The following is a 12,096-nucleotide window of genomic DNA, read 5'->3' on the forward strand; positions in this document are numbered from 1 at the left end:
GAGGAAACACATACACCGACTGGTACACCCAAGGTGTTACCAGCGCGTCCACAGCTATTGCCTGCGGATCTCTTGACCTGGCGCAATACCTGTCCAGTTTTTTGTTGAGGCGAGACGCCATCATGTCCACCATTGGTCTTTCCCAACGGTTTATTAGCATGTGGAAAACTTCTGGATGAAGTCCCCACTCTCCCGGGTGAAGATCGTGTCTGCTGAGGAAGTCTGCTTCCCAGTTGTCCACTCCCGGGATGAACACTGCTGACAGTGCTATCACGTGATTCTCCGCCCAGCGAAGGATCCTGGCAGCTTCTGCCATTGCACTCCTGCTTCTTGTGCCGCCCTGTCTGTTTACATGGGCGACTGCCGTGATGTTGTCCGACTGGATCAACACCGGTCTTCCTTGAAGCAGAGGTTCCGCCTGGCTTAGAGCATTGTAGATTGCTCTTAGTTCCAGAATGTTTATGTGAAGAGACTTTTCCAGGCTCGACCACACTCCCTGGAAGTTTCTTCCTTGTGTGACTGCTCCCCAGCCTCTCAGGCTGGCGTCCGTGGTCACCAGGATCCAATCCTGTATGCCGAATCTGCGGCCCTCCAATAGATGAGCCCTCTGCAACCACCACAGAAGAGATACCCTTGTCCTTGGAGACAGGGTTATCCGCAGGTGCATCTGAAGATGCGTGCATTGATGTACAGACACCTTTCCTGGTTTTAGGAGATTCCTGACCAGGTCGGATAACTCCTTGGCTTTTTCCTCGGGAAGAAAAACCTTTTTCTGAACCGTGTCCAGAATCATCCCTAGGAACAGCAGACGAGTTGTCGGCATTAATTTGGATTTTGGAATATTCAGAATCCATCCGTGCTGCTTTAGCACCTCTTGAGATATTGCTAATCCCATCTCTAGCTGTTCTCTGGACCTTGCCCTTATTAAGAGATCGTCCAAGTATGGGATAATTAATACGCCTTTTCTTCGAAGAAGAATCATCATCTCGGCCATTACCTTTGTAAAGACCCGAGGTGCCGTGGACAAACCAAACGGCAGCGTCTGAAACTGATAGTGACAGTTTTGTACAACGAACCTGAGGTACCCCTGGTGTGAGGGGTAAATTGGAACGTGGAGATACGCATCCTTGATGTCCAAGGATACCATAAAGTCCCCTTCTTCCAGGTTCGCTATCACTGCTCTGAGTGACTCTATCTTGAACTTGAACTTCTTTATGTACAGGTTCAAGGACTTCAGATTTAGAATAGGCCTTACCGAGCCATCCGGCTTCGGTACCACAAATAGAGTGGAATAATACCCCTTCCCTTGTTGTAGAAGAGGTACCTTGACTATCACCTGCTGAGAGTACAGCTTGTGAATGGCTTCCAAAACCGTCTCCCTTTCGGAAGGGAACGTTGGTAAAGCAGACTTCAGGAAACGGCGAGGTGGATCTGTCTCTAATTCCAACCTGTACCCCTGAGATATTATCTGCAGGATCCAGGGATCTACCTGCGAGTGAGCCCACTGCGCGCTGTAATTTTTGAGACGACCTCCCACCGTCCCCGAGTCCGCTTGAGAAGCCCCAGCGTCATGCTGAGGCTTTTGTAGAAGCCGGGGAGGGCTTCTGTTCCTGGGAAGGAGCTGCCTGTTGCTGTTTCTTCCCTCGACCTCTGCCTCGTGGCAGATATGAATAGCCCTTTGCTCTCTTATTTTTAAAGGAACGAAAGGGCTGCGGTTGAAAAGTCGGTGCCTTTTTCTGTTGGGGAGTGACTTGAGGTAGAAAGGTGGATTTCCCGGCTGTAGCCGTGGCCACCAAATCTGATAGACCGACTCCAAATAACTCCTCCCCTTTATACGGCAAAACTTCCATATGCCGTTTTGAATCCGCATCGCCTGTCCACTGTCGCGTCCATAAAGCTCTTCTGGCCGAAATGGACATAGCACTTACCCGTGATGCCAGTGTGCAGATATCCCTCTGTGCATCACGCATATAAAGAAATGCATCCTTTATTTGTTCTAACGACAGTAAAATATTGTCCCTGTCCAGGGTATCAATATTTTCAATCAGGGACTCTGACCAAACTACCCCAGCACTGCACATCCAGGCAGTCGCTATAGCTGGTCGTAGTATAACACCTGCATGTGTGTATATACTTTTTTGGATATTTTCCATCCTCCTATCTGATGGATCTTTAAGTGCGGCCGTCTCAGGAGAAGGTAATGCCACTTGTTTTGATAAGCGTGTTAGCGCCTTGTCCACCCTAGGAGGTGTTTCCCAGCGCTCCCTAACCTCTGGCGGGAAAGGGTATAATGCCAATAATTTCTTTGAAATTATCAGCTTTTTATCAGGGGCAACCCACGCTTCATCACACACGTCATTTAATTCTTCTGATTCAGGAAAAACTATAGGTAGTTTTTTCACACCCCACATAATACCCTGTTTAGTGGTACCTGTAGTATCAGCTAAATGTAACGCCTCCTTCATTGCCAAAATCATATAACGTGTGGCCCTACTGGAAAATACGGTTGATTCGTCACCACTGGAATCAGTGCCTGTGTCTGGGTCTGTGTCGACCGACTGAGGCAAAGGGCGTTTTACAGCCCCTGACGGTGTTTGAGGCGCCTGGACAGGCACTAATTGATTGTCCGGCCGCCTCATGTCGTCAAACGACTGCTTTAGCGTGTTGACACTATCCCGTAATTCCATAAATAAAGGCATCCATTCTGGTGTCGACCCCCTAGGAGGTGACATCCCCATATTTGGCAATTGCTCCGCCTCCACACCAATATCGTCCTCATACATGTCGACACACACGTACCGACACACAGCAGACACACAGGGAATGCTCTAAACGAAGACAGGACCCACTAGCCCTTTGGGGAGACAGAGGGCGAGTCTGCCAGCACACACCAAAAAGCGCTATATATGACAGGGATAGCCTTATAATAAGTGCTCCCTTATAGCTGCTTTATATATATCAAGATATTGCCATTAAATTTGCCCCCCCTCTCTGTTTTACCCTGTTTCTGTAGTGCAGTGCAGGGGAGAGACCTGGGAGCCGTCCTGACCAGCGGAGCTGTGAGAGGAAATGGCGCCGTGTGCTGAGGAGATAGGCCCCGCCCCTTTTTCGGCGGGCTCGTCTCCCGCTATTTTGTGAATACAGGCAGGGGTTAAATATCTCCATATAGCCTCTGGGGGCTATATGTGAGGTATTTTTAGCCTTTATATAGGTTTACATTTGCCTCCCAGGGCGCCCCCCCCCCAGCGCCCTGCACCCTCAGTGACTGCGTGTGAAGTGTGCTGAGAGGAAAATGGCGCACAGCTGCAGTGCTGTGCGCTACCTTTAGAAGACTGCAGGAGTCTTCAGCCGCCGATTCTGGACCTCTTCTTACTTCAGCATCTGCAAGGGGGCCGGCGGCGCGGCTCCAGTGACCATCCAGGCTGTACCTGTGATCGTCCCTCTGGAGCTGATGTCCAGTAGCCAAGAAGCCAATCCATCCTGCACGCAGGTGAGTTCACTTCTTCTCCCCTCTGTCCCTCGTTGCAGTGATCCTGTTGCCAGCAGGAATCACTGTAAAATAAAAAACCTAAGCTAAACTTTCTCTAAGCAGCTCTTTATGAGAGCCACCTAGAATTGCACCCTTCTCGGCCGGGCACAAAAATCTAACTGGAGTCTGGAGGAGGGTCATAGGGGGAGGAGCCAGTGCACACCACCTGATCTGGAAAAGCTTTACTTTTTGTGCCCTGTCTCCTGCGGAGCCGCTATTCCCCATGGTCCTTTCAGGAACCCCAGCATCCACTAGGACGATAGAGAAAATAAAGCAGTCAGCATTTACCCTGCACAGAAACAAAATAACCCACCCAAATCTCTCTCTGCAAATGTTATATCTGCCACATCTGCAGTGCACATGGTTTTGCCCAACTGCTAACAAATTTGCTGCTGCAATCAACTCTGAATGGCCCCCTATGTTCACTCCCTGCAGACAGAGCAGCAGCATAATCTCCGCCATGACCTTCGTAAACAGCCGTAGTGCTGACGAAAGACTGAAAGGAAAGGCCTGGAATTGGTAGTGTTCTTTCTTGAGTGGAAACCGTAGGAATGTCTGATGGGTGGCCATACTGGAATGTGGAGGTAGGCGTCCTTTATATCTATGGACACCAGGAACTCCCCCTCCATCAGACCTGTGATGACTGTCCGCAGAGACTCCATCTTGAAACTGAAGATTCTGAGGTATGGATTCAGGGACTTCAGGTTCAGTATGGGTATGACCGAACCATACGGTTTCGGTACTACAAACAGGTTTAAGTAGTAGCCTTTGTTCCTTTGATGAATGGGAACCAGGATAATTACTCCTGCCAGCAGGAGTCTGCGTATGGCTTCCCTCAGGGTTGACAGCTTATCCGAGGAAACTGGAAAAACTGAAGTGAAAAACCTGTGAGGCGGGGTCATTTTGAATTCTATTTTGTAGCCCTGGAAGATCAAGTCCTTGACCCAAGCGTCTTGGAAGGAGTCTTTCCAAACTTGATTGAAATGTTTGAGACGTGCCCCTATCTTAAGATCCCCCAGGCGCAGAAGAAGAGCGTCATACTGTAGGTTTTGTGACAGTGGAAGCACTGGTCTGCTCCTGCTGGCTTGTAACAGATGCTTTACGTCTGCGGACTCTGGAACCACGAAATGCGTTTGAGGCACCTCTGACTCTGAACCTGTTAGTACGAAAGGACTGTAAAGATGGAACAGAATATGCGAGACAAAATCCTCCACAGACTGTCTAAGAGCTTGTGGCAGCAGCCAGTTAAGAGGAAATATTTGTTAATGTGGACAAACAAGCTCGTGCCGGTTCTTGTGACCTGCTACCAGATTGTGACTCAGACTCAGTACACTGGTCACAAATATGTGATCCTTCAGATGTCTGTGTAAATTGACTAGAGCAGTTTCTACAGATGACCTTTTTGCCTGTCATTCTTACACAGTATAAAGATACACACAGGAAAAAGTACAGTTGTCACCCCTGCAAGCAGTAGTGATCTAAACAGTTAACAGGAGAGAACTCCGAGTAGGAGAAACCAGCACACACTGACTATATGAGCTGTGTATAATATAGCCAGGCAGTAGAGATTCCGGAGTCACTTAATAGCAACCCAGAGTTTTACTTGCTCCCTTGCTGTTTATACCACAGCTCAGGTGTTTGTGAGGACTGCGCTGGCCTTGGTGTCTCTGCAGCCGCTCTGCTCTCTGTGCACACTGTTAAGATGGCACCCGCAGTCCCACTGTGCTAAGCGCCGCCCCTCTACCAGCACGCGCTGCAGCGGAATGTACACAGCCTAATCAGGTACAGGAGCTCTCTCCATTAGAGCAGTGTGCCTAATCGATGCTTTTGCCGCCACTGTGAACCTGGAATCCCACTACTCGGGACCCGGTGTATACTCACGTGTTCCTTACATCAGCTCTGTTAGGGGGTGGTGGCAGGTTGCGGGGCTCCAGCGCCAGCCCTCCATATGGCTGCGGTGGGAGATCCCCCAGGACAGATGGCCTGGGAACCGGGTACATACACCTCTCTATAAGGTCTGGACGTGTTTCCCCCCTAAGTCTCTCGTTGCAGACAGGCAATTGCCAGATGCCTGTCTGAAAAATTATAAGAAATATAAAAATTAAAAAGTTTACATGAAGAAAAACCCTGGAGTCCTCCAGAGTGTGACCGGCTCTGAGGGCACATTTTTCTCCGAGGGAGGGGGCATAGAGGGGAGGAGCCAGCACACACTATGTTGAAGAAATTTAAAGTGCACCGGCTCCAATGGACCAATCTATACCTCACTGTAATTCACCATCCCAGTATCCCCTAATGATGCTACAGAAATATTTGAAACACTGGATGATTACTGAATGCTGGCACAGATTACACACTTATGTTGTGGCATATGAGTAAATGTATGAAGCAGTGATAAAAATGGAGAAGTGAGCCAGTGGAGAAGTTGCCCATTGCAAACCAATCAGCTGCTCTGTATAATTTGATAGTATGCAAATTATAAATGTTACTTCAATGCTGATTGGTTGCCATGGGCAACTTCTCCACTCTTATCACTGCTTCTTACATTTACCACAGTTTTGAATTAAGCATTCCGTTTGTGCTGTAGAGATGGAAGAGATGAGCAGCCACAATGTCAGCAAGTGAGTCTCCATTCTCAGGTTAGAAGTTACAATAATTAATTACTCTTAATCTCAACTGATGAATTACAGCTATTTCCTAGGAAAGGCTGAAGGTTCAAGCAAAATGGAGAATCAAAAAACATAAAAGACAAGTGCCCACAAGAGATATGACTTACTTATAACGTTCTGCACTTTGGCAACAATACTGCTGGGAGGGGTGGGGAGGATCTTCTCAGAAAAGTCACAGGAATAGAGGACATTATCAACGGTCGTTCCATGCTCACTGTAATTAAGCAGCTCGTAATGTTTTGTGTTCTGGAAGGGAAAAAGAGTAGAGGAAAAACGTTAACTACATGCATAACATCAAATATAACCAACCCTGTGAAAAAGTATAAAGGCCTGAAGACAAATGGTAATGAATATCCTTATATAAGAGGTTCTCAAACTAGGTTCTCAGGACCTCAAACAGTTCACATTTATCAAGTCACCGAACTGTTTTGGGTACTGAGGGCTAAGAACCACTGCTCTAGAGGTAGCAATATTTAGGTACGTGCAAAAAACAAAAACAAAACACAAGTATGGCTAGTGCTCATATGTAAATGTAGGGTGTAGTATGGTATGCCGGCGGTCGGACTCCCGGCGACGGTAGCCCGACCGTCGGCATACCGACAGTGTGGCGAGCGCAAATGAGCCCCTTGCGGGCTCGCCGCGCCACGCTATTTTATTCTCCCTCCAGGGGGGTCGTGGACCCACACGAGGGAGAATAAGTGTCGGTATGCCGGCTGTCGGGATTCCGGCGCCGGTATACTGTGCGCCGGGATCCCGACAGTCGGCATACTGAAGACCACCCGTAAATGTATAACATGAGCTCTAGTTTCCACCAATAATGCAGGTTTTCATATAAGATTTCTCCAACTGCACTCATTTAAAAGATCCTGAATACCTTCACATCTGAAACCTAATGTGGAGACGTATTAATGAACTGCCACAAACAAAGTTATTTCTAAAAATTTCTTATTTTAAATACAGTGCAAATAAAATAAAACACTTTTCCAAATCATTTGAGATGCAGTGAGAAAGCCCACTAAAATGCATTGCCTATGGAAATGCATAGTATAAGCTCAGCCAATCACAAACAATTATAAGGTTGTGATTATCAGGCTTATAAATATTTATTATTAAGAGAATTATTATTATTATTATTATTATTATTATTATTATTATTAAGAGATAGATTTCTGTGAATGAGACTCATTACTTTTTTTTTTTACTTTGAGGTTGAGAGTCACATGTACTTGGCAATATGCTTTTAGCATATTAGATGAATTCCAAATTATTATTAAAACAAATCAATCAAGAGATTTGATCACAAATGGTAATTTTCTTACATTTCTGCCCTTCTTAAATTCCAATGTTGCTGTGATAAATTCAGAAAACATTGGTGAAGTTATAGCCCGCATTTTTGGCGGAAAGAGGTGATCTGGGAGGCCCATGGTATGATATAGGATATGAATTTTAAATCTTTGTCTATATGTATTGGCGTAGATTGGCATGTATATGAAAATCACGCCTATGGATTTCCATTCTGCATATTATACACGCACGTTTCCCCCCAAAATATAAATATAAGTATATTTATATTATGTAATAGTGCTAGGTGTCTGAATTTTTTGAGAGCGAGTTCAGTTGTCACTGGTACTTCAGGAGAGGGCACGGGCTTTGGTACATACGAGCGCATGACATTCATCTAGTTCTCAACTAGGCCAAAAACAAAATCATTTTAATGCAAAGTTACACTACACAGCCTGGACTGAAATTTTAAGCTATGGCTGTTAAAACAAAACATACTTCCCTACTATCAAACGTAAAGCTGAACCATACAAAATAACCAAAGCTGATGTCACATTCCAAACTGTAACTGCATGCAAATTCAATTGTTGCGACCCTAAGACAGCTGTGCATAAACAAAGGGACAGAAAGAAAAGTATTTCTTCCTTAAATTCCCCCTACAGCTGATATCCTACATAATATTAGTGTATGTTCTCTTGCTCTACAATGCGTCTTCCTCACTGTACTTGCATCCCTGTAAAATATCTTAAAATACAGAATGTTTTTAATAACTAGTTTTATGGTAAGAACTTACCTTTGTTAAAACTCTTTCTGCGAGGTACACTGGGCTCTACAAGGATTGGACAATGGGGTGTAGAGTAGGATCTTGATCCGAGGCACCAACAGGCTCAAAGCTGTGACTGTTCCCAGAATGCACAGCACCGCCTCCTATATCACCCCGCCTCCCAGCACAGGAGCTCAGTTTTTAGTTAACCAGCCCAATGCAGTAGCAGGAAAAGAGACGACAACAGTTAATAGCCACATACACCACACTCTCACAACAAGAGAAGTGTCAGCTGCTAATGCCATACCAACCCAAAGAAGCTAAGTGCGTCAGGGTGGGCGCCTTGTGGAGCCCAGTGTACCTCGCAGACAGAGTTTTAACAAAGGTCAGTTCTTACCATAAACTAGTTTTCTGCTGCGGGGTACACTGGGCTCCACGAGGATTGGACAATGGGGATGTCCAAAAGCAGTTCCTTATGGGAGGGGACGCACTGTAGCGGGCACAAGAACCGGGCGTCCAAAGGAAGCATCCTGGGCAGCGGCAGTATCGAAGGCATAGAACCTTATGAACGTGTTCCCGGAAGACCACGTAGCCGCCTTGCACAATTGTTCAAGGGTGGCACCACGTTGGGCCGCCCAAGAAGGTCCAACAGACCGAGTAGAATGGGCCTTAATGTGAACAGGCCTTCACATAAGCATGTGCAATCACCATTCTAATCCATCTGGCCAGGGTCTGCTTGTGAGCAGGCCAGCCACGTTTGTGAAATCCAAAATAAACAAAGAGAATCAGATTTTCGGATAGAAGCAGTTCTCTAATCCATCTGGCCAGGGTCTGCTTGTGAGCAGGCCAGCCACGTTTGTAAAATCCAAACAAAACAAAGAGAGAATCAGTTTTTCGAATAGAAGCAGCTCTCTTCACATAGATACGGAGAGCCCGTACCACATCCAAAGACCGCTCTTTGGGAGACAAATCAGGAGAGACAAAGGCCGGAACCACAATCTCCTGATTAAGGTGAAACGAAGAAACCACCTTAGGTAAATATCCGGGACGAGTCCTAAAAACCGCCCGATCACAGTGAAAAATCAGATATGGGGAACTACAAGACAGGGCACCCAGATCCAACACTCTTCTAGCAGAGGCAATAGCCAGCAAGAACACCACCTTAAGGGAAAGACACTTAAGGTCAGCTGAACCGAGAGGTTCAAACGGAGGCTCCTGCAACGCCTCCAAAACCACGACAAGTCCCAAGGAGCCACAGGCGGGACATAGGGAGGTTGGATACGCAACACACCCTGAGTGAAAGTATGAACATCAAGCAAAGTCGCAATTTTTCTCTGAAACCACACAGACTAGGCAGAAATATGAACCTTTAGGGAGGCCAGACGCAGGCCCAACTCTAGGCCTTGCTGCAGAAAAGCCAAAAGTTTGGCTGTACTAAACTTGGAAGCGTCATAATTGTTAGATGCGCACCAAAGTAGGAATGCCAGACCCTATGGTAAATCCGAGCAGAAGCCGTTTTCCGGGCCCGCAACATAGTTTTAATGACCTCTTCAGAAAAACTCTTAGCCCTCAAGACGGAAGCTTCAAAAGCCACGCCGTCAAAGACAGCCGTGCTAGGTCCTGGTAGATACAAGGGCCCTGAACGAGGAGGTCTGGGCGTTGTGGAAGTAGAATTGGACGCTCTGACGATAGGCCCTGCAGGTCTGAGAACCAGTGCCGTCTGGGCCACGCTGGAGCTATGAGAAGCAGATTTCCTTTTTCTTGCTTGAACTTCCGAATGACACTGGGCAGGAGTGACACCGGAGGGAACACATACGGCAGCCGAAATCTCCACGGCACCGCCAGCGCATCACCTTGTGATTGTGTCGAGACGCCATCAGATCCACGTCTGGAAGACCCCACTTTTCCACGAGGAGTTGAAACACTTCTGGATGGAGTCCCCACTCGCCGGCATGCACGTCCTGACGACTGAGAAAGTCCGCTTCCCAATTCAGGACTCCCAGAATGAATACTGCCGATATGGCCGATTGATGACGTTCCGCCCAACGTAGAATCCGTGAGACTTCCTTCATTGCCAAACGGCTTAGAGTGCCGCCTTGATGATTTATGTAAGCCACTGTGGTGGCGTTACCCGACTGTACTTGAACAGGACGGTTCTGAATTAAATGCTGGGCCAGGTTCAACGCATTGAAGACCGCCCGCAATTCCAGAATGTTGATCGAGAGGAGAGATTCCTCCTTGGTCCACCGACCCTGCAAGGAGTGCTGCTCCAGCACCGCGCCCCAACCTCTTAGACTGGCATCTGTCGTCAACAGGACCCAGTTGGATATCCAGAAGGGAAGACCCCTGCACAATTGTTGGTCCCGGAGCCACCAGTGTAGCGACAGACGGACCTCCGGAGTCAAAAAGATCATTTGAGATCTGATCCGGTGAGGCAGGCCGTCCCACTTGGCTAGAATCAGCCTCTGGAGGGGGCGAGAATGGAATTTAGCATACTCCACCATGTCGAATACTGATACCATTAGGCCCAGCACCTGCATTGCCGAATGTATCGACACTTGCGGACGAGAAAGGAAGCAACGAATCCTGTCATGAATCTTCAGGACTTTCTCCTGAGACAAGAACAACCTCTGGTTGTGAGTGTCCAACAACGCTCCCAGGTGCACCATGCTCTGAGCAGGGACCAGGGAGGATTTCTTCCAGTTGTTGAGCCACCCGTGGGCTTGTAGAAACCGGACCGTCCTATCCAGATGACGCAGGAGAAGATCTGGGGAATTTGCCAGGATTAACAAGTCGTCCAGATACAGCAGTATCCTGACCCCTTGACGGTGGAGTACCACAGTCATCACCGCCATAACTTTCGTGAAGACTCGCGGAGCCGTTGTTAAACCAAAAGGTAACGCCCGAAACTGAAAATGTAGGTTGCCAATAGCGCACCTCAGGTATTGTTGATGTGACACTGCTATAGGAATATGCAGGTAAGCATCCTGTATGTCCAGGGAGACCATGTAGTCCCCAGGTTCCAAGGCCAGAGCTATAGAGCGAAGGGTTTCCATACGGAACTTGGAAACCTTCACAAACCTGTTCAATGCCTTGAGGTTGAGAATGGGCCGGGAGGACCCATTCGGTTTCGGGACTAGAAACAGCGGAGAATAGTACCCCCGGCCCCTCTGAGCAAGAGGCACCTGTACGACGACTCCTGTATCCAGGAGGGTCTTGACCACTGAGTGGTGTTTTGCCTTTGTCTGGTCCAAAGGGACTGTCTGGCAAAATCGATAAGGGGGTCGGTATTTGAAGGCTATGGCGTAACCTCGAGTGACGACTTCCCGGCATCTGAAGTGGTCTTCAACCATTCCTGGGTATACCCTAGAAGCCGGCCCCCCCCACCCTGGGATCCCCCAGGGGGAGGCCCGCCCCGTCATGCGGCAGGCTTATCGGTCTTGGCAGCTGGCTGACGGGCAGCCCAGACTCTTTTGGGCTTCGGCTTACCAGGTTTGGAAGTGCGGGCCTGCTTATGGTACGCCTGACCTTTTGCTTTACCGGAAGGACGAAAGGACGTACCTTTAGCCTTCGACACAGAAGGAGCGGTATTAAGCAGACAGGCAGTTTTGGCAGTAGCCAAGTCAGCCACAATGTTATTTAAGTCCTCCCCAAACAGAATATCTCCCTTGAAAGGGAGTACCTCCAGGGTTTTTCTAGAGTCCAGATCCACAGACCAGGATCTCAGCCACAATATCCGGCGAGCCAGGACTGACGTAGTAGAGGCCTTGGCTGCTAGGATACCGGCATCAGAAGCCGCCTCTTTAATAGATCGAGAAGCTGTGACAATATATGACAAGCATTGTCTAGCATGGTCA

General features: G+C 47.9%; 1 protein-coding gene across 4 annotated transcripts in view; it reads right to left on the reverse strand.

The window, feature by feature from the left end:
- Window positions 1–12,096, reverse strand: part of PHF12 (PHD finger protein 12) — a 252,771-nt gene that overhangs the window by 17,984 nt on the left and 222,691 nt on the right. For 3 of the 4 annotated variants that reach the window (XM_063955905.1, XM_063955904.1, XM_063955906.1), the window contains one exon: window positions 6,303–6,441. In XM_063955905.1, the coding sequence (XP_063811975.1) occupies window positions 6,303–6,441 (139 nt within the window). Of the gene's footprint in view, window positions 1–6,302; window positions 6,442–12,096 lie in introns of those variants that run through there. The other variant, XR_010241510.1, reaches the window with a different exon arrangement.

The sequence above is a fragment of the Pseudophryne corroboree genome, chromosome 2 (assembly GCF_028390025.1).
Source record: "Pseudophryne corroboree isolate aPseCor3 chromosome 2, aPseCor3.hap2, whole genome shotgun sequence".
NCBI classification, from domain to species: Eukaryota; Metazoa; Chordata; class Amphibia; order Anura; family Myobatrachidae; genus Pseudophryne; species Pseudophryne corroboree.